This window comes from Camellia sinensis, chromosome 7, assembly GCF_055761805.1.
Source record: "Camellia sinensis isolate YWXY chromosome 7, ASM5576180v1, whole genome shotgun sequence".
NCBI lineage: Eukaryota > Viridiplantae > Streptophyta > Magnoliopsida > Ericales > Theaceae > Camellia > Camellia sinensis.
The window spans coordinates 64,246,965-64,270,183 of NC_138967.1; the positions used below are offsets into that span (position 1 = coordinate 64,246,965).

Genomic DNA, 23,219 nt, shown 5'->3' on the forward strand with positions numbered 1-23,219 from the left:
TTAGTTTCCCCAAACTTGCACTAGTCTTTTACCTATCTTGCTTGCTGATTTAGTTTTTGTGCATAACATAAAAAAGGCTTATATTTTCATGCTTAAGAACTTTCATTAAGGGTCTTTTGTGGTTTGAGTTCAAACTCACCCTCTTAGGCTTTATTTGGCCTCCTTTGTTGCCTCCTTGGTAAGGCCTTGTTTGCTTAAGTGTTTTGGTCTTTTCACCACTGAAAACCAGTGGATTTTCAGTGGTGAGGAAGGTGGTTGGAAGTCTTGCATAGGGGAGGGACACCCCTCTCCCTTCATTGTCTTATTTCCTTGCATTTTGGCTTAAAGGGTAACATGCATGCTTGATTGGTTTTGGCCCTTTTTTCAGAGGTTTTTGGGTGTTTTTAGGTCATATGTAATCTCTATTTTTGGTCGGATTTAGGCCCCTTTGCATGCTTAACATACTTGCTTCACATCCCCCTAGTTGGCCTAGAAATGCATCTTGTGTTTAGGCCATGATTCTTGCATGTGTTGGCTTAGTTCCATGAAGGTGTTGGCATTATTTTACCATGTTTAAGGTCTATTGGCCATTTATTTCAGTCATGCTTGCCTTGTTTGGTGTCACCTCTTTGTGTTTTGGCTTGTAAGCTTTGAGCATATTGACCTCTAGCATGCGTAGCTGTGACCATCCTCATGATTTGGCATCATTTAGGACCATATTTCAGTCCATAAATCATGTTTATATGTGTGCATGTGTGACCTCTTTCATGCCTTGAGGGTGTGCCCACTTATGCCTAGAAATGAGCTTCGGTGCATACATCTCTTTGGGGCCACTTTAGCTGGCATATTAATGGGTTTTGGAGTCCATTTTTGCATGTTAAATTTCTGTTTTGGCTTGTCCAATTCATGCCATGAGTGGTCATGTTGGTGGGAGTGAAGTGCCCCCTTTTTGTGCCTTAACCTTGGGACCATTGGCTTGCTTGTTGGCATGAGTATTTGTCCACCCTTTTAGGCACTTTTGGCCACTGTTTTGGGATGGATCAAGGTCTGCCCCTTTATGGTTTAAAGGCCCTCTTGCATGCTTGTCTTATGACCATTGCATAATTGCCTCATCAAGTGTTGTATTGTGTTGATCCTATTGCTTAGATTGTCCATATTCGCATCGCATTTGCATCTTGTGTGCCTAGCATTGCATACTTGCCATATTAGTTGCATAGCACTTGGCATGCTTTGCATTTTAATCCCATGTTGTATCTTTGAGGCATTGTTTGCATAACATGAATTGCATTACTTGGTTTGGGGTGTCAAACCAAGTGTAAGGGTCAAGGAGCATTCATACTATAAGTGATGTAATGCGCCTTGACTCTCGGTCACCGGGGCCCTTGACTTCAGTATGATAGGGTCTTGGTCCTCATTTGTGTGATTACATGCATTTTTACATCAAGTGGCAAGCTTGATCTCTTGGGCTATCATGCACCATTGATGGCTCGAGGATCGAGGGCCATGCTTCCCTGAGTTCAAAGCGTGATGGGAAACATGACCGTGCTCACATGTGCCTGAAATCCCATGCCATATACTGTCTGTCTTCTGTTGCTGTCAAAACTGGCCTCTGCAGGAATCTTTTGCCGATCGGCAGAATTCAATGCCGACCGGCATTGTATGAATGGCCGATAATTCCAACAGCAGCCGATGGAAATTACATTTGGCCGGTGGGAATTTCCTCCAGCCGGTGGTATTCTGCAGCATGCAGGGAACCTGTCCTAGGACTTTGGCAATTTTTAGAGAGACAGGGCAGTATAAACAGAGGCGGCAGTGGTATGGTACGGGCTTTCCGGGCGAGCCAGATTTCGAGCATGCATCATTCGCGCATCCCGAGGCGGAGGCTGTGGCCACCTTTCTCGTTTTTTGCATTCTTTCTATTAATTAATTAGAAATTCTGTAATAATTAATGTATTTGTTATCCGGACTGTAATATTTATTTGTACCCTCTGAGTGAGGGCAATTGTGTAGTAAGTGTGCGTGAGTGGGTGTATGTCTTCCAACCCCACGTCTTTCCTCCCTTTTATTTACTCGCTTTTGATGGTAGATTAGGGCATCTTTAAAATTAGCATACCTTAAGCAATGTATGCGTGCATTCATACATTTGCCTTGCATGCACCAGGCTCGACACATCATTCTAACTGCATTTGTACTTCAATTTCAAATTGAATACGTGATAGTTGTAGCATTTCACATGCCATGCTTAGGTTAGCCGAGTCTATCTAATTGCATCCTGTATGTGCTGCATTAGTCAATTTAACATAAACTAGGATCACGCATGTTTGCTAACCAGTTTATTGTTTTGGCTTGGAGTACGATGTAAGTATTTTATGCTTTAGCATCTCGCATGCGTGTGAATGTCAACATGACAGTATGCTTACCATGTGGCTAGATGCTTATATGATAAACTGTTTGAATGCCTGCGGATGAAGGTTGGATTGTTTGAGTTGGAAAAACTCGTTGAAATCTGTATTTTAGCCTACTTGCGAGTAGCAAATTCCAAAACATTTTCCAAAATAAGCGGATATGCAATGTTTCTTTCCAAATTAGGCAATCTAGTCTATACTTATTTGCTGTGCGCATAACATAGTAATTCTAGGCTAACAAATGGAATAAGAACACATAATGTTTTCAAAAACAGATATCACGGTTAGTAGAGGCCGATCTTCGGATCGGGCGAGAGGGGGTGCTCATAGCTGACCTTCCCCAATCGTAACCTAGCTCCCGAGCCGAGACAACTCCAGTGATGACAGACATGTGGCCTTCGGCACCGAGTCAGGGTTTCCTAAATTCCCCCATTTTAAAATATTTAGGTGGCGACTCTGTATCTGGCAAAGCAGTCCATGTTTGGCACTTCTTTTTCAAAAAATCTGTTTCTCAAAACGATTTGCCTGATTTGGACTCTTTGGTTCAAGATTAAGAACCGTGACACAAATCGAGTCCGAACTGTAGCAGGGTCCCTCGCGGACGTGCTACAACGAGTTTGGTCCAATATCATTGGCTGGTGGGGTGTATCTTGGGTGCAGTCGGGATCACTGACTGGACTGTTTCATTGGTGGTCTGGGTTTAGATATAATAACAGACTGAAGGTACTCTGGAAAATAATACCTTTGGCAGTGTTTTGGTCTCTATGGAAGCAGAGGAATGAAATCACTTTTGGTGACTCACAGGTGGATTTTGAAAAGCTATGTGAACTCATTAAAACATGGATTGCATTGTGGTTCAGAGCGTATAGCCCTTCTTTCTGTTATTCCGTGAATGATTTAGTGTTAAATCTGCAAAATGTCAAATTCTGCATTATGCACTGAGGGGTATTATCTATGAACTGCTTTTGTGCTGATTTTCTGGGTTATTATTGGTGTCGTGGTCTTTTGCATCTTGATATGTTGGGGTCTAACCTCTGATTGGAGTCTTTCACACTGATGGAGCTTCCCACTGGAATACTGTTAATGGGGCTTTGCTGCTGATAATGAGTTTCTCTGGTAGCTGCACTGGTTTTCTGGTTTTTGTTGATCTGCTGAGTTTCTCAGCTGCTGACCTTCAGTCTGCTATGACCAAAACACTTGGATTGAGTCTGTTATGACCTTCAGTCTGGGGTTGCTGATCTGCTGAGTTTCTCTTGGACTGCACTGTTATTCTGGTTTTTGTTCTGTTTTGCATGATCTGATTTTTTGTTTTTATTGTATCTGTTGGTTTCTCACCAACTAGGAGGTTGGAGCTTCGCTTAGCTCCAAGCTCCTCTTTATTGATGTATCCTCCTTACTTTGTTTGGTTTTTATCAATAAAGTTTTTCGTTTTGCCGATCAAAAAAAAAACAAAAAAGAAAAATGCAAATGAGAAGTAATATCACATAGTTCATCTAGTACATGAATAGTAATAAATTATAAATCACACTACGTACACAATTTTGATGAAAAAAACGTAGGAGTTTGTCGCCAGGTATTTAACCAAATAGGATCATCCAGTTCCTATAGAATCTATCACTAAAATACCTTTAGAGGGGGATAATAAGGCACATAAGCTGTACTGGCGCCAACATTAAGGGAGAGTGTCATGAGAATAAGCGTAAAGGACATTTGTAATCTTAAGAACAATGATAAAATTAGACATGAGAATTTAGATAAAATATTTAATTCCTCACTCTTTACTTTAACCATCTCTGATCTTTCTTTCATTCGCTTCTGTAAAAGAAATTAGCTACCTCAACGTTAAAAAGTCCATGTATTAAATTTGGGGAGTTGAAACCTACTTGAAAAAGAAACCAAACATATCAGCTTCACACCTACTAAAGTGCTTTACACTTAAAAAATTAACTCATTTTTGTTAAGTAAAAGAAGCTAGGTGACCCATGTAGAAAAAATAAATGAGGCATGATAGCTTCACTTCAGATTATCACCAAATCTAAAAGGGAATACCATGACTGGATAGATGAATATAGTATGAAGTGCATTAGAGAAAAGTAACATACATCCACTTCAAATGTATATGCCACAACTAAGAACCATTTGAGTCATCTGATATAGCGATCCCGGTCTTTCCCTATTTGGTTGTTGTATCCGGACTTAGGTTCCGTGGAGCCTGTTGTTGTATATATCGTGATATCATCCTTTGATTCCTTGTTTTTGAGTTATAGGATGTGTTGGACAGGTTTGTTTCAGGTTTGGTGTGATTGGGAGCAAATGGTTGCTGCCCAATTTTTCATGTCTTCGCTCGAGCGAGGACTTTGTCGGTCGAGCGAACCCTGTGTTTTAGATCCTTCTCTTGAGCCAGGGTTCCTTCGCTCGAGCGAGAGTTGAGTTTTGTATCTGGTGGCTCGAGCGAGAAGTCCTTCGCTCGAGCTTGCGTCTGCGTCTGATTCTGGACTTGAGAGCTGTGTTTCTTGGCTTAAGCGAGCTTTCCTTCGCTCAAGTGAGCGAGGTGTATGTTTTGGGTTTCGTTACTCGAGCGAGCATTCTGTCGCTCGAGCGTGCTTCTGGGTTGCAGACCTGAAGCTTCGCATTCTTGGCTCAAGCGAGACTTTCTACGCTCGAGCGAGAGTTCCGTGTGTCTGGTCGCTCGAGCGACCAATCCTTCGCTCGAGCGAGCCTGTGTTATATCAGTAGACAGTAGCGGGTAAACACTTCACTTTTTCATCTCTTCTATTTTGCAAACCCTAGATCCGAGCTCCCTCTCTCTCTACATACACTCTCTCTAGGGATTCATCTAGTTTTAGTGTGTTTCTACCCTAAGTCCTTTGTAAGAAAGATAGAAAGTGGCTTGGGCTTCGTTTTAATCTGAAAAATCTCAGATTTGGAGCACTTCGAGTTTTGGTCATCATCTCCATTTGAGCTCTTCATTTCAAGGTATGGATACCCTACTCCATCCTATGAGTTTTGTCATAAATTTTGGGCATTTTGATATGTTGGGGTTGTTGGGTAATTATTGGAAAAGTTAGGGTTTGTTTTGTAATTTTTAAAAGAGGGGTTTTCCATGTTTGAATCATATTTGTGATATAGACTTGAAATAGTGGTTGTTTATGGATTATGGAAGAAAAATGAGCCTTAGGGCTATTATTGGGAAAATGGGGAAAATGCCCTAATTGTAATGGATAATTAATTTGTATAATTAATTTGGAAAAATGTGAAATTGAGTTGAGAATAATGAAATTGGAAAATTATGGGATTAAATGGTATAGTTGGATTAATTTATCACTCACCTATGAAAATGTTGATATTATATCTGTTGATGCATTTATTATCTGTTTAGAAATAACTGCTTTGGGCTATCGGTGGAGGATAGTCTTGATTGTTGTAGACACTGCATGTTGATTAGGGAAAACCGAAACTAATCACATTGAATATGTCATCGAATATGAAAGTTGGAATAATACATCAAATATGTGTATTGAGTGATCCCTGTATATGATAATTGTTTATATACTTGGAATATGTGTAATGTGTGGGAGGAGATAGGGGATGCACTCCATGGCTTGAGGGAAGATAGGGGATGGACTCTCAAACCTGTTTGGGAGGAGATAGGGGATGGACTCCATTAATACAGCAAATATGTGTATTAAATTGAAGCATTGATACAACAAATATGTGTATCTATTGTGAAATATGGAAGTGTTAGTATATGAGTTATAGTCCCATTGAATTGTTTGGCCAGGTTTTGAGCCATGTATGTGAATTGATTCGGATAGGTAAAGGAAAATGAAATGTAACATGGACACAGGTGTCATGGAACTGTATTGTGATATAACTGGTTTATAAGTGTTAACCATCTATCAAATGCTATTGTTTTAGTCACTACTTATATTTGGTTTAGTATATCTCTACGGGGCTGTGGCTCACCCTATATGGGACATCGTTTTCAGGTCCAGGTAATATCCCACCTCCAAGGACATAGCTTGGAAGGTTTTGAGAGTTGAAGACTCCTTTTGTTGTTTTGTTATCTTTTGTTGTATACATGTAAATTCAGGCCAAGGGCTTAATATGATATGAGTTAGTACTCTCTTTTGTATAACCAAGTGTTGGCTTGGAAAGTTGTAAGCCGTTGGGCATTTACTTTTGTTGTCAACATGTAATACTTTTGTAAGGACTACTCTGATGAATGGAAAAGTGTTTATTTCTCTTATATCAATGCATGTCAAGAATGTGGGGTTTTATGTATTATTTTGGGGGCGTTACATCTGACCACAAAGACGATAAGCATCAACTTCATCAAAAAAGCGAAGCAACAACAAAAGCTATGGTAATTGTCTTACTAAGAAGTACTTGAAATCTAGTGCGAAAGACATCTGGTACATCGGAAAAAATAATGTCCCACAAAAGAAGCCCAAAAATAGTCAACCAAATGCCACTCTCTGTATGTACACCCTGCCACCCGCCTCCTGCTCCGACATAATATTGCATTGGAAGCTGCCCAACTCCGCATTGTTCTTTATCTTCACCATAGAACCTGCTCTTCATCCCAGTTTTACAGTTCAATGGTCTCCCCTGAACATGCAGCTAAATTATCAACAAATGAAAAATAATTAGAGCCACAATTAGATAAGCATTCACGTTTGCACATCACCCCTATAAAACCCATAGACATAAGATGACTCAAGTTTAATCAGCATGAGAAAGCTTAAAAACACAACCCCTAAAAAATCAAATTCGCAATCACCTCAGTGATCTTCCTCTTGACAGACTCAGAAAAACTAGGAGTTTTCTTGCGCCTTGGTGGTTTTCCCAAACGTAAAACCCTTTGCAATGTTGTTCTGGAACTAGCACGAACCCGTGGATCTAGAAACCCATCTTCAGCAACCGAAAGGCTCTCATTGAGACAACCCAGATGCTCCAAATCAATTGACAACCTCAAAGTCCAATATCCTCTTCTTCTATCAAACGTAAAATTAATTAGTAGTTGCTTTAATAAATTAATTACATCGGTGTAACTGAGAAGGGTAAACAATTATCCAGTCCAGAGAGTATTTAACAAGCAACAAGTTGGATGCAAAGAATAGAACCCTCATTAATATCTCGCAGATTATTAGAATGGACCGCAATCTCCTATGTTCATTAGGTTTTCTTTTTTATTATGCCTTAAGCTTTTGTCATTATCATAAAAATGGAAGAGAAAAAAGAAAAGTGATTGGCTTCCTACGGTTTTATTGAATATGGTAATTCTCAAAAAATCTAGACAGGGACACAGTGATGATGCAATAACAACCAGATTTACATTTTTATGTATACACGAAAATAACAATTTCATTTTTTAAGTTACAAATACATTAATATTTTATTATATTAAACCAGGAAGAAATCATTTTCCCACTTTTATTATGTTGGGAAAGAAGTGTGAATTAAAAGTTTTAATACGATAAACCCATCACAAACGGTAGTATAAGTGAAACGTCATACTTGTATTAATCAAAGTTTAATATACATTCATAACAAAATGGAAGTTATATAGTCATATGCCTGGATGGCTTACATCTTTCCAAGCCACTGCTTGGGTACAACAAAGGTGAGTCATAAGCTCAATACAAATAAAGCCTTAGGCTTGTACAAATAAGAAATCCAAAATACAGGCAAAATAAACAAGATGAGCCTTCAGCTCTATAGTCCTCCCAAGCTAAGTCCATGGCGGAGGGATATCACTAACACCTAAAAATGATTTTCTCATATAGGGTGAACCAAAACCCAGTAGAAATAATCCAGTACAATATATGAAACTTAACAAAGATATAAGGGTGATATGCAATTACAATGTCATTGATAAACCGTTTCATAATTCTTTTGCAAGCCAAGCAATACCAACTGTATTATTTCAATTCATGACATCGGTTCTGTTTCATTCAGACAATCAAACTGAGAATACAAATCAATAGGTCTCTACCGGTACTACCATCATACAATCACTTCTATTTGCCATTTTATGGATGTCTAGTCTGTGGGAATCGGCACCCATACATATACATACGTGTGGTTTTTGGAACTTTCACCCTAGATACACAGGCCAACTTAATTCAATGGAGTACATCCTCTATCTTCTCCCAAACATGGAGAACATCCCCTTTTTCTTCCCAACATCATACATATACAATGTATTTAAAGACAAAATCATATGCAACGACAATGGATGAGAAATTAGTTTCAATTTACCTAATCCTCATACAATTTCTACAACAATCATAGCTATCCTCCACCAATAGCCCAAAACAAATATTTCTAAACAGAAATACAATCTCAAGACAGATGAATTACCCAAATTTCTATGGGTGAGTGATAATGCATATCCAACTCTACCATTTACATAATCAACGGTCTAATTCCACATTTCCAATATCCATTTCCATTTATTTATACAAAATAAATCTTTAAGACATTTTAGGGCAAACTTCTCCCATTTTCAAAATTCAACCCAAGTATCAAAATCAACCATTTTGTTACCTCATAACCACTTCCATAACCATTTTCAATGCTCCCATTTTGAAAACCCCTTTTTGAATTTAAACCAAAACCTTAGGTTTGTTCAAAATCTCTCAAATTCACAAAGATGTTTATACAAAACAGATAACTAAGTTAAAAGTCATATTGGAGTATAGAAAATCCCTACCTTAAGTTTAGAAAATGAGCAAAGCAAGGTAGAAACTTCAAAGACGTCGAAACCAGGCTTTGTTTCGGACCAAAGTGAAGCTCTTGAGACGCTCTACCTTTTTCCCAAAGACACTAGGGTAGAGAAACCAACGAATCGAGGTGAAAATGTAGAGAAAGTGTGAGTTTAGAGAGAGAAACTCTAGATCTAAGCGTTTTAGAAAGTATAGAGAGAGAATAAAAGTGAAAAAGTGATGTAAAAGGTCACTTTCATGAACTGATATACGCACAGTCCGTTCGAGTGCAATAAGTAATGCTTAAGCGTTAGACACAATAAGTTGTTCCACTCGAGCGCAGAATGGAAACTCCCAGAAGTTTTGCAGACAATAGGCCAACGCTCTAGCACAAGAAAGGCCACTCAAGCTGAGCCCGCTCGAGCGCAGAAAGAACCGCTCGAGCACGAAATACACTCTCCTAGTAGTTTTGCAGACTTGCAAAAGTACTGAGAGTTTGCAAATACTGCTCGAATGCAAGAAGTGCCGCTTGAGCGGAGGAGCAAAAACCTGGGCAATAAAAGTTTGGAAACTAAGCAACCAACCTGCCCCAAATGCAATCACCACAATTCAATAGCCAAAATTAAGGAGATACAAAGGAAGTAAAATGTGAACAACAATATGAAACCACGAAGCCTGAGTCCAAGATGCAAAAGGGTCGGGTTAAAATTGGAATCGCTATAATCTCCCTCCTTTAAGGAATTTCGTCCCTAAAATTTCAAATCAATTTTTCAAAACTATGTTTAAATCAATTATAATAGTGATAATCATTCAATTCCATCACCACGACCCATTCTCCGGTTATCCATTCTCATTAACTTAATACATAAGTTCTAACATTGAAAATACAATCCATATTTTCCAAAACATATACAATGTTTATATTAAACTAGTGTTTCCAAAACATATACAACATATACAATGTCTTCATATTTCATTAATCATAACAAAATTTCAATATATGCTCAAACATTAACAAATAAATCTGGATATTTCTCACGGACTTCCAACTCACGTTCCCAAGTTGTTTCCTCAACTCCGTGATGTTTCCATAGCACCTTAACTAATAGAAAAGTCTTGCTTCACAAGACTTGACTCAACAACAAGGAACAAACATGGATGCCTCCCCAACCGACAAAACTCGTGACGGTTTATGAGACAAGAACAAATACCCTCGATAACAATAATAATAGTAACAACAACTTCAACAACAACAACAACGCTCTAAGACATCCACCACGTCTCGACTACCTTCCATGCCCAAACCACCATTGAGTGCTTAACACTCTAATGTAGGTAATAAGGAAACCACTCACACATAAGGCTTTCAGTCAACTCTCGTAGAACGAGAACGCAAAATAAAACGCGATTAATTAATAATGTTATGGCACATCAATGCCCGGCAATCCAAAGTCCTTGCCAAAAAGACATACAACATGTAACTAGCAACTTAGGCTAGATCAAAATGCGACCTCTCAACACTAGATATAAGATAGTCCGTTCAGGTTAAAAAAAATGCCTTATTATCCCCATTTGTCCCAAAACACTTGGTTTTCCCCAAAAGGTGTTCAGATTTATACCATCACAATTTCAAATACATTAACAACTGGCCACAACAAAACTCAGAGATTTCCAAACTATTTTCCCGAAAACCAAAATTGCAAATTCATGTTTCGACCCAAAACCGTTTTAGGTTATGCAAAGTACCCAAGGCCACAATACTAAAAAGTAGAGTTTCGTTTTCCTCCAGATCATTCATCAACATTTCTCCAATGAATCACAACACAATCACCCAACAAAACCCATCACCCTCACGATGGTGCCACAATACCCAAAACAAAATTTCCACGATGGAAACCCCCACAAATTTTTGAAATGCCAGCAACGTAATAACACAAGGGAAGAAATTTCACACCCACCAATCACTTGGTGGCGCAAAGCGCTTATAAGATCCAAGTTCTCAACCGAAGCTCCAAACCGGTTACTATAACTCAAAACAACCTTCCAACTGTCCATACGGGACTTACATCTCACACCAAGACACCGTTCAATTACACGACCCTCAATCTCGACCTATTCTTGAGGTGACTATATGTCAACCATCCCAAATACTAACCAATCAACTATCTAACACTATTCACCCATACTAGCCTTCAAACACCGACATACCACTTAACTTCACCCAATATAGTCTCAACACCACATTTTGCCCAACCTTACCAACTCCGATATGGGGTTCCATACACAACCTCTCAGGTCCATTAAATCACTTTGGATTCTTCAAAGTTAACCCACGGTACTTTGGTTCTCCATTCACTCCTCACACGTATGCCTAAGTGGCATACACATCCTTGCTTCACATTTTAGTCCTAACTACACTTCTCAAGACAAACACAATACACCCTTTCAAGTCAACACACACACTAGTACCTTACACCTGGCACACACAAGGACTGAATAAGCAAAACAATTCTAACAGAGCGCACCACTCACTCCACACAATCTTACTAATTCACTTGGAGTTCCACTATCCAAACTAGACAACAAACACTCATACCACAGTGACCCAGTACTATCGAATATTAAACTACTCAATCCAATCATTAACTACACTATTGCCTTACCTAGGCACCCTCCTGGGATTGTCCTGTGACCGATTCCCTTCTACACATCATCTAACACCAATATTCGAACCATACACCGCCATACCTCATACTAGAAAAAAAAAACCTCCTCACTTATTGCACGACATCTTACCTTTAACCCCGAATGGGTGATCTCCACACTGAATCCTTCATTCTGAGAACGTACTCACAACCTCGACCGAATTCACAATAACGAAATTCACATACTTATTCTCTCAAGCCAAGTCAACTTGCGAAGGCCTACTACGATACAATGCCATTGTTACCACGTAATCACCCAAACCGAACAACAAGTAAACACAACACCTCCATCCCTCAGTAACCAATAAGGTCAACTCTTTAATCCATATCCCACTCGTCACTCAATACATGAGTACAACCAAAATACTAAGTCTCCTAGTCAATCCACCAACTGTTGATACTTATTGAACCAGTGCCCTGAACCAAGTTCCAAGCACATACACACGACACCTACAAGGCTTTCAAAGTCTTACCATCCTAACTCTATAGAAGAACAAAAGAATTTCTCAACTTCCTTACTATTATTCCAAACCTCGCCTCATAAACACAAAACCACCGTGACCCTACACATAGGTCACACACTAACCATGGGTTATACACCTGACCAATCCTTCCAACAACATCTCTTAACTTAACCAGAATTGGGATACACATCTCTCACACCCAAATACAATAAACGAATCCTAGAACCTAGGAAATGCCCACTATACCACTGTTCGAAATATAATACTAACAACTCAGAAAACACCACCCACCAACGCCAACAACCACTACTACGATAAGGGACTAACATCGCTTCACCAGAAACAACCAACCAGATTATACGAAGATCAGCTACCATAACCTACCATTAAGGTACACGTACCCAACGAAACTATACGCGATTCACCCTTGAAAACAACGCACTGTATGTACAAGACCTAGTGCCAATCACCCACTTCAGATCCTTTCGAGGAATTCTCACAACAGTAGACCAAAACGTCTACCACGAACATAAGACCAAAAAAGAGACACTCACGAAATTTCACACACCCGGCAAGTATAACTGTTCTCGTCCCATTGTAACCCCGACCAAAACACGTATCCCCTAAAAACTCTTTTTAATTTCAAAACATGGCTCACTAGCCATCACCTTCCCAAACCAAATCACAAGTGTATATATGCATCAATACGAAATTTTTTTGATTCCACAACACTTATAATATTAATAAAACTTTAGATTCATTACATGCTCCAATCCACCCAATCTATGGAAATAAACAACCATCCGTACATATATATAAACAAGCAGTTATGATGTCTCAACATCCCTAAAACACATTGGTTACACAACAGAACTTAATGATTTCAAAACAATAACCCACCGGTTACAAAACAGAATAGCTAAAATGAAACCATCCCGTTGGTATTACCACCGTTACCGTCCCTCACTGGACCGCTAAAGATGGTTATTCTCAAACCCAAGATACCCTAAGAGTTCACAAGCCACGGACAAGAACTGCTAACGTGTCCTAACTGGCCACACCTAGAACAAATGCATAATTCCCTTCTAGGAGGTCTAAGAATTTGGCTTATCTAAGACCCTCAAAATCTGGCTTGCTTGGTTTCCATAATGGTATTGCCTCTGCCCGAACAAATAATGTTGAACCTGACTAGGTTGCGAAACTCCTAGAGAAGTCCTCGGTTGGGTATAGAAACATTTAGTGTGACCCGGCTGATTACACACCTAGCAGATAAGTGATCCTCGACTACATGACTGGTTCGAAGTCTGAATTGGTGAGGATCCCAATGACTGCTCCCTCATTAAGCACTCGAGCACTCCACGTTCCGATCGGCTAAATGATCCAGGTGGTGCAACTACTACTTGAGCTACTGACCATGCCCTTTTCCTCTGTGGGTAAGCCGGAGAGTTGTGGCCCAGCTGACCACATTTGAAACAAGTGAAAACCCTCTATTTACTTTTCCCCAAACCCAAACTGTGGGTTGGAACCCCTCTGTCTCTTAAAAGGTCTACTAACACCCTGAGTTACAAAAGTCGCCGAAATGGCCTCCTCCATACTCTGTCCCATGACTAATACCGATGCCTCTACATGAGCCGCCACTTCAACAAGCACACTATAACTTTTATGCCAAGACCTGGCAATCCTTCCTCAGATGTCGTCACACAACCTACTCTCAAACTCTGAACAGTGAATGTGATGACCGGGTGCATAAAATTGCCTCGTTCCTCTCTGATTTATGTTGGGTTTACCCTTGTTAAAGTGTCGGGTTTAACTTGAAGTCTTGTTAACTATTTGGGTTTGTTGCATTTGGAAACGTTTCTCAAAATCCTTGTTCTTATTTATTCCGGTGTCAAGTTTCACATGTTTCGGGAGGCATGAGGTTGGATCCAGTTTTTTTTTCAGTACAGCTGGTAAAAGTTTTAACTGGGAGGCAGGGCCACATGTGCGGGGGCTTGGGCCACACGTACGAGAAGTGGGGCTGCACTTATGGTGAGGAAAGGAAATTCTAGGTTGGCTGTTGTATTATATTCACGTGCGGAAGGAGGTGCGGGAGAGAGTGCCGCACGTGCAGATGAGGGTGCCGCACAGGCAAGAATGAGTGCCGCACGTGCGGAATAAAGCTGAGTCCGAAAAATCTGTTTTTTCCTTCTTCTTGGGTTGAGTGTATATCACGTTTCCATCATCTCTCTCTTTCTCTAAACACACATTTCTCCTCCTCTCTACCTTTTCTACACCAAACCTCACAAAATCATTGATTTCTCCAAATCCATTAACATTTTGACCCTAGTTCCTTGATCAAATTTGGATAACTTCTCGAGAGCTACGTTTTGTGCGGTGGAGATCAAGTTTCAACACTATTGATTTAGGGGGGTTTCATCTCATTTCTTCTTCAAACTTGAGGTAGGGACTTTCTTATAGTTATATATATATTTTTACAAGATTATGTTGATTTAGAACTTTTTGGGAAGTATGGACACTTTGATGTTGGCTCATGTGTTGTAAATGATTTTAAAGGTGGATTTCCATAATGTTTTTCTAAAAATCCTTGAGATTGTGAGTTATATTATTGTAGAGAAGTGTTAGTTTGAAATAATTTCTTTCAAAATGAGGAGGAAAACCTAGTTTATGGAAACCCTAAAAATTTAGGAAATTTTGAGAAAATGTGGTGATGTTATGAAATTGATTTTTGACCAACATTATGACAAATGTTAACATGAGAATTAGTGGGTTTGGAAGTTTATTTCTCTAAATGTTGATATAGTCGTGAAACGATAAAGTTGATAAAAATGCATGAAATGTGGAATGTTGTTGCTCCTCGATAGTGATTGATGAGTATATATGTTAATCTTGTGAAGTTTCTTTAGAAAGAGAAATGGGAATGGTGACCAAAATGGGAAAAATTGTATGAAAGAATTGAAAATGGAAGGATATTGCTATGCATTGGCACTTTAATTCATTTGGTTATTACGAGCTTTGAATTGAGAATTGAAAATTGTGAATTTAAAAGAGAAACGTTTGTGAAATGGGATTTCATGGAAGTGTTTTGGGGTAAATATGTTGGTAAGTCCGGATAGGGGGTGTAGAGAAAATTGATTAAGTTGGTGTTACGCCCCCAAAAAAATATGATAAAACCAACTCATAAGCGAAAGAATAATAGAAATAAGATATTTTCATTCATCAGAGTTCATTTACAAAAAGTAACACATGCAATATACATTCACAAATGTTCATCCTGAATCTACAACATATGTTGCAATGCTAAGAGAATTAAAATTAAACATATAGTCATAGGCCATATAGGCTTACATCTTTCCAAGTCATTGCTTGGTTACACAAAAGTGAGCCTAGCTCAATACAATTTAAGCCCTTGGCTATACAAAAGAATATAACAAAATAAAGAAGCCCTTGCTCCCAAAAGTCCCTCCAAGCTATAACCCTGACAGAGGCATATCACTAGCACCAGAAAAAAAATGGTTTTCCCCAAATAGGGTGAGCCAAAGCCTAGTAGGAACAATCTAACACAATATATGAGATTTGACAAAGATATAAGTACAATGTGCCTATACAATGTTGGTGACAAAATATCTACATTTTTATATAACTGTAAAACATCAAAGTTCATATTTCAATTAATTTTCCTTCAATCCATTTCAAGCTCATTTATTCTTCTCAATTCATGAGTCAATTTTATTATCTTTCAATAACCCAACTGAGACTACAACTCAGTGGTTTTCCAATTCAATACACTACCACACAAACACTTCAAATCTGTCATTTTATAGAAATTTTGTCCGCCGGAGCGGCACCCATGTATACACAAGATTTCGGGACTTTCACCCTGGACACTCTAGCCAACTTAACTTCAATGGGGTCCATCCCCTATCTCCTCCCAAACAATGGAGTGCATCACTTTTTTCCTCCCAAACAATCATACATATACAATGTATATAAATCATAGTCATATTCAATGACAACCAACAATAGATTAGTTTCAATTTACTTAATCCTAATGCAATTTCTATAATAATCATAACTATCCTCCACCGATAACCCAATACAGAAATTTCTAAACAGATATATTATTTAAATTTTCGTGGGTGAGAGACAACACGTGTCCAACTCCACCATTTACATCAATAATCATCCAATTTCACATTACCATTATCAATTTCAGTTATTTATACAAAATAATAATTTGACCCATTTAGGGTAAAGCTCCCATTTTTCCAAATATCAACCCAAATGGCCCAAATCAAGTATTTGGCTACAATACAACCTCACATTCAACCAATAACCATTTATTTCACATTCACTTAGAAATTTATTTCACACCCAATCCCTAGGTTTGCTCAAATTACTCCCAAATCCCACCATTGTTACAGAATGACAAATAACTAAGCTAAAAACCATATGAAAGTGTAGAAAATCCCTACCTCAAAGAGAGAAAACGAGCCAAGCAAGAGTGAAACTTCAAAGATGTCCAAATCCAACTCTATTCAGATCAAAATGGAGATCTTGAGATGGTCTACCTTGTTATCAAAGGGATTAGGTGAGGAAATCACTAGAACTAGGTGAAAATGTAGAGAGAGAAAGTGTTTTAGAGAGAGAGGGTCTCAACTTTAGGTTTTAGACAGAAAAGATCTAAAAAAGTGATGTAAAAAGTCATTTTCGTGATCTGATATACGCACAGTCCGCTTGAGCGCAAGAAGTGTCGCTCGAGCGTTAGACACAAAAAGTTGTTCCGCTCGAGCGCAAGAAAGACCGCTCGAGTGGCAAGACACAATGAACAAGATGCTCACCGCTCAAGCGCAAGAAGTGACGCTCGAGCATAGAAAACACACATCCAGTAGTTTACAGACAATAGACCAACACTCGAGCGTAAGAAAGGCCGCTCGAGCTAAGGAATGCCGCTTGAGCGTAGCAATCACTTTCTCAGTAATTTTGCAGACCTGCAAAAGTACTGAGTATTTGCAAAGCCTGCCCGAGCGCAGGAAGTGCCGCTCGAGTAGAGGGCCAAAATTCTGGGCAACACCAGGTTTGAAAAACAAGCGACCAACTTGCCCAAACACAACTACAACAACCCTAAAGCCAATTCCAAAGAGATACGAGGGAAGAGGGAGGTAAACAACAATATGAAAGCATTAAACCTAAGTCCAGAGTACCACAAGAGTCTAGTCAAAACTGGGATCGCTATAGTTACATGAGTGTCCAAGGTGAAAGACCGAAAACATGCGTGGAGGAGGTACCACGTGCCTTCCAGTTAACTATCAGTAAAGTGGGGTTTTGGTAGTGCTAGTTATGCCTACTTGCAGACACCAACCTAGGGATTACCTAAGTCGTATTTACCGCCCCTTGAACCTGATTTAAAATTATTGGATTGTTGAAATTTCATGATTTCTTGTGCATGATGGCTTTCAAATGATGAAAATGCAACTTTATTTTTAAAGCATAGCATGGCATGCGTATTTCATTCCATGAGGCTTGTATAAAAAGTATATACTTTGTTAAGAAGTTTCTGCTGGGCTTTGTGCTCACCCCTATGGGATGTTGTGCAGGTAAAGATGTGGTGATTTTGCTAAATTAAGGGTGTGGATGTGTATGTTGAGAGCACAAGGCTCTTGTTTTGTTGTGATTATATTTGTTTGCAAGCTAAGGGCTATATTTGTATGGGTTCGAGCAACCATTTTATGTAACTAAGCTTAAGCCTTGGACTTGTAGCCCTCGAGGGCATTTATTTATGTTTGATTGGATGTTCTACATGCTATAGAGTCATGTAGTATAGTCGTTGAATGTATATTCACATATGGAACTATTTTGTAAATCTCTTATATTTATGTATGCAAGTGTTAGAGATTTATTTCGGTTTACTATAAGGAGCAGTGGTTAGTGTACTTTTATTGTGTTTTTTTTTTTGTTTTAGGCGTTACAACAAAGTTCTTCTGTCTCCACCAGCTCCAGAGCAAATCGCGACAGGTTAGTAAACCATGCTTCAAACTGTACCAAAGGTGTAGTACCTTGGCGCAACTCCATGAATTGTTTCCACAATTCTTCCCGTGTGAATGGAGGGAAATTGTCACTTCCTCGTCTAGGCATCCTAGTAAGGGTAACCCAAAGATTAGCACAGTCACAAATGTGCCGAAGCCAAATTACTCAAGTCTTGGTACAATGGAAAACCTTTAATCCACTCTACGTAAGCACCTAGTCACATAAACACATATGAATTTCCTTCCTAGATAATGACCGTCTTACGGCGTTGCCAAAGTTCCAATTAGAAACTGCAGTGATCAAATGCTCTTCTGACACGACTTCTAGAAACCTGTAGACCAAATCAACATCATAGGAGTGAAATCCCATACCCATATAATCACATAAGCAAGTTATCACATAGCATACCACACATACTAACGACTTTATAAAGCGAGACAAACCCATTGTTGTAATAACCACTTTTCATGTATCCAAAGTATTCAAACCGGGTATGCTCTGATACCAAGTTGTAATGCCCCAAAATAAATACGATAAACCCATCATAAGCGGTAGTATAAGTGAAACATCATCCTTTCATTAATTAGAGTTTAATATACATTCATAAAAAAATGAAAGTTACACAGATAGTCATATACCTGGATGGCTTGCATCTTTCTAAGCCACTGTTTGGGTACAACAAATGTGAGTCATAAGCTCAATACAAATAAAGCCTTAGGCTTATACAAATAAGAAATACAAAATACAGGCAAAATAAACAAGATGAGCCTTCAGCTCCACAATCCTCCCAAGCCAAGTCCTAGGCGGAGGTATATCACCAACACCTGAAAATGGTTTTCCCATATAGGGTGAGCCAAGGCCCAGTAAAAATAATCCAGTACAACATATGAAACTTAATGAAGATATAAGGGTGATATGCAATTACAATGTCATTGATAAACCGTTTCATAATTCTTTTGCAAGCTAAGCAATACTAACTGTATTATTTCAATTCATAGCATCTGTTCCGTTTCATTCAGACAATCAAACTGAGAATACAAATCAATAGGTCTCTACTAGTACTACCATCATACAATCACTTCTATTTGCCATTTTATGGATCTCTAGTCCATGGGAATCGGAACCCATATATATACATATGTGTGGTTTTCGGGACTTTCACCCTAGACAAACAGGCCAACTTAATTCAATAGAGTACATCCCCTATCTTCTCCCAAACATGAAGTACATCCCATTTCTCCTCCCAACATCATACATATACAATGTATTTAAAGACATAATCATATGCAATGACAACAGATGAGAAATTAGTTTCAATTTACCTAATCCTCATGCAATTTTTACAACAATCATAGTTATCCTCCACCGATAGCCCAAAACACATATTTCTAAACAGATGTACAACCTCAAGACATGAATTACCCAAATTCCATGGGTGAGTGACAATACATATCCAACTCCACCATTTATACAATCAATTGTCTAATTCCACATTTCCAATATCCATTTCCATTTATTTATACAAAATAAATCTTTGAGACATTTTAGGGCAAACTTCTCGCTTTTTCAGAATTCAACCCAAGTATCAAAATCAACCATTTTGTTACCTCACAACCTCATAACTACTTCCATAACCATTTGCAATGCTCCCATTTGGAAACTAAGCAACCAACATGTCCCAAACGCAACCACCACAATTCAATAGCCAAAAATAAGGAGATACAAGGGAAGTAAGATGTAAACAACAATATGAAACCACGAAGCCCGAGTCCAAGATGCAAAAGGGTTGGGTTAAAACTGGAATCGCTATATAGAAAAGCTCAAAAAATTTCTTAATGAATTTTCCTCGCGCTTTCTCATACAATTAAAAAATCCATTCTTAATTTTTATTATCTCTTAAAATGGTCAAAAAGCCATTTTAAAATGGGAAAATTAGTAAAACATCCCTCGCAAACTTTGAAAATTAGGAGAGATCCAATATGTATTTTTTATTAGCTAAAGTCCCATGATGAAACTTCTCTATGATCAAACCAGAGAAATTTCAAAGTTTCTTTGTGAAATTAGAGAAATTTCTCTATGTCAGGACGAAATTTTTATTTATCGAATTTTTTTTTGTGAAAATGTTGAGAGAAATTGAGGACTTATTGTTTCACAACAATAGTGTCGAGGACGAAGAAACAAGAATTTAAGACTTCTCCGGTGACTTTTTCTTGGCATTTCGCGTTCCCGCCATTGATGGAACGATACATTTCATCGAGAAACTTGGAAGAGAATGATGGGTTTCGAGGATTTCTTTTCAGTCTATCTTCTCTCAATGATTTATGGCTACTGTACATTTCTTCTTTGTACATATATGTATTTTTGTGCATGTCTAATATATATCAGTTTCTTAAATAATAAAGAAAAAAAAAAGAGACAAGACTAGTAGAGAGGGGATCAAATGATGAACAGAGAGAAAAAGCAAAGAACAAGAAAAAAAAGATTTGGGCGATTGGTGTTTTGTAGAAAGCGAGAAAAAACATATCTTTCTCTTTACAAAACACTAATCTCCCAAATCTTTTTCTCTTGTTTTTTGCTTCTTCTCTCTGTTCATCAGTTGATCCCTTCTGTACTAGTCCTATCTTTTTCTTTTTCTTTTTTTCTTTGTTATTTAAGAAACTGATATATATATATATATATATATATACTGGACATGCACAAAAATACATATATGTACAGAGAAGAAATGTACAGTAGTCATAAATCATTGAGAGAAGTTAGATTGAAAAGAAATCCTTGAAACCCATCATTCTCTTCCAATCTTCTCAACGAAATGTACCATTGCATCGATGACGGGAATGAGAAATGCCAAGAAAAAGTCATTGGAGAAGTCTTCAATTCTTGTTTCTTTGTCCTCGACATTACTGCGGTGAAAAAATAAGACCTCGATTTCCCCCAAAACTCAATGTCGGAGGATGAGATTGAGAGCGCACTGGAACCAAAATTTGAAGAACTTGAAGAGGATTTGAATAATAAAGCATTAGTCTCGCGATTTGAGCACCAATTGGCATCGTCAACCAGAAACCTTGTCGTGAACTTTCTTTTCCATCTAGTTCTCGAGGAGACATGCTTGGTGGAGGATCACCATGTCTTCGTCGTCGACACTGTTGCCATGACTTTGTTATCTCTCAAGAAACAAAGATAGAAAAATAGAATCAAGATATACTAACGTTTTTTGAATTATTTAATTTAAAAGCAAATATGATATTTTAAATTAACTTCAAAATTTTATTGATTCAAGTCATGGAATGAGATTAATTTCATATTCTTAGCAAAGCTTAAAAATTTTCTACATGAATTTTCCTCACGTTTTCTCATACAATTAAAAAATCCATTCTTAATTTTTATTATCTCTTAAAATGGTCAAAAAGCCATTTTAAAATGTGAAAATTAGTAAAACATCCCTCTCCAACTTTGAATAGTAGGAGAGATCCAATATGTATTTTTATTAGCTAAAGTCCCTCGATGAAACTTCTCTATGATCATACCAAAGAAATTTCAAAATTTCTTTGTGAAATCAGATAAATTTCTATGTGTTGGGTTGAAATTTTTGTTTATCGAATTTTTCTGTAAAAATGTTGAGGGACGCCAACTACTATGAAAATATTATAGGTCTTTTATCTTATAAAATCTTAATATCAAAGATCATAAAAAAAATTCCTCTTTAAAATGTCAATGTCAAATAATCACTTAATTAAAATAATTAAAATTTGCTTATCGATTTTTTAAAATTATTTTTAATTAATCAAAAAATAAATTTAACTCTCATTATTTAATCTCGTGCATAGCGTGAGTTGTACACTAGTATATATTTTATAACCACGAGAGTTGTAGGAGTTTGAAAACTCCAAACCAATTATGTTGACTTTTGGCTATTTTTTTTAAAAAAGAAAACGTTAATTGGCTACTAAAAATCTAAATTTAAAATTTAAATCATAGTTAACAAAGCACTTAATGAATATTCACCTATGATTTAGAAATTCAAATTTCAAAATTTGATACCTAACAAAATACACATGATTTAAGGAATTGATTTCGATAATTAAAAAAAAAAATCTATATATTATATAAGCAAAATAGGGTTTTTAGTGAGAAGAAATATGAGAGTTCCAAGTGCTCAATCTAAATTTTTTGATTTTTCAGTTTAAAAATAATTAATAAATCACACACTCAACTCAAACACCTTTTTAATGAAGGAATGCATTTTTCATTCCTAAAATCATTCCCTAAAAGCATTCATTCCATACAATCAAACAAATAAGGAGTTTTCTAATTAAAAAATAATAATTAATAAATCATACACTCAAGGAGTTTTCAGAGTAAAAAAATAATAATTAATAAATCACACACTCAAAAAATATTTTGCGGTAAATATTTTCTACTAAAATATTTTAAAATTTTCACCATAAAGTATAAAATGATTTAGACCATCTCCAACGGTTCATCAAACCTGGTATCAAATTCAAAATTTGATGAAAAAGCCACTTTTTTGAGCTCCAACGGTTTCACCAAATTGATATCAAATCGAGAATTCAGCAAATCTTTTACCAAAACGAGAACAGGCGAAGCATTTCACCAAATCACTGTTCCTGACCGTTGGGAGAGACCAACCGGTCAACCAGTCGGTTGCCCGGCCGGTTGACCAACCAGTCGACCGCCTAAAGGTTCAAACGGTTCGAAGAAAAGGTTCAAACAGTAAAAAAAAAAAAAAAAAAAAAATTGCCTTACCGGTTGACCAACCGGTCGACCACTAAAAGGTTCAAAAAGTTCAAAAAAAAAATCAAAAAAAAAAAAAATTTCACTTAACCGGTCGACCAACCGGTTGTCCCGGCACAAATTTGATGAAAGTGCATCGTTGGAGCGAGTGGTATCAAATTTGGTAAAATGAGTCAT

General features: G+C 37.7%; 1 protein-coding gene across 1 annotated transcript in view; it reads right to left on the bottom strand.

Annotated features, from left to right (window-relative positions):
• Positions 1-20,638, bottom strand: part of LOC114296141 (fanconi-associated nuclease 1 homolog) — a 44,563-nt gene extending 23,925 nt beyond the window's left edge. Inside the window, 6 exon segments of the mRNA XM_082880781.1 lie at positions 6,774-7,007; positions 7,168-7,438; positions 18,286-18,396; positions 18,544-18,618; positions 19,895-19,947; positions 20,441-20,638. Coding sequence (XP_082736907.1) covers positions 6,774-7,007; positions 7,168-7,438; positions 18,286-18,396; positions 18,544-18,618; positions 19,895-19,947; positions 20,441-20,638 — 942 coding nt within the window.
• Between the last annotated feature and the right edge of the window lie 2,581 nt (positions 20,639-23,219).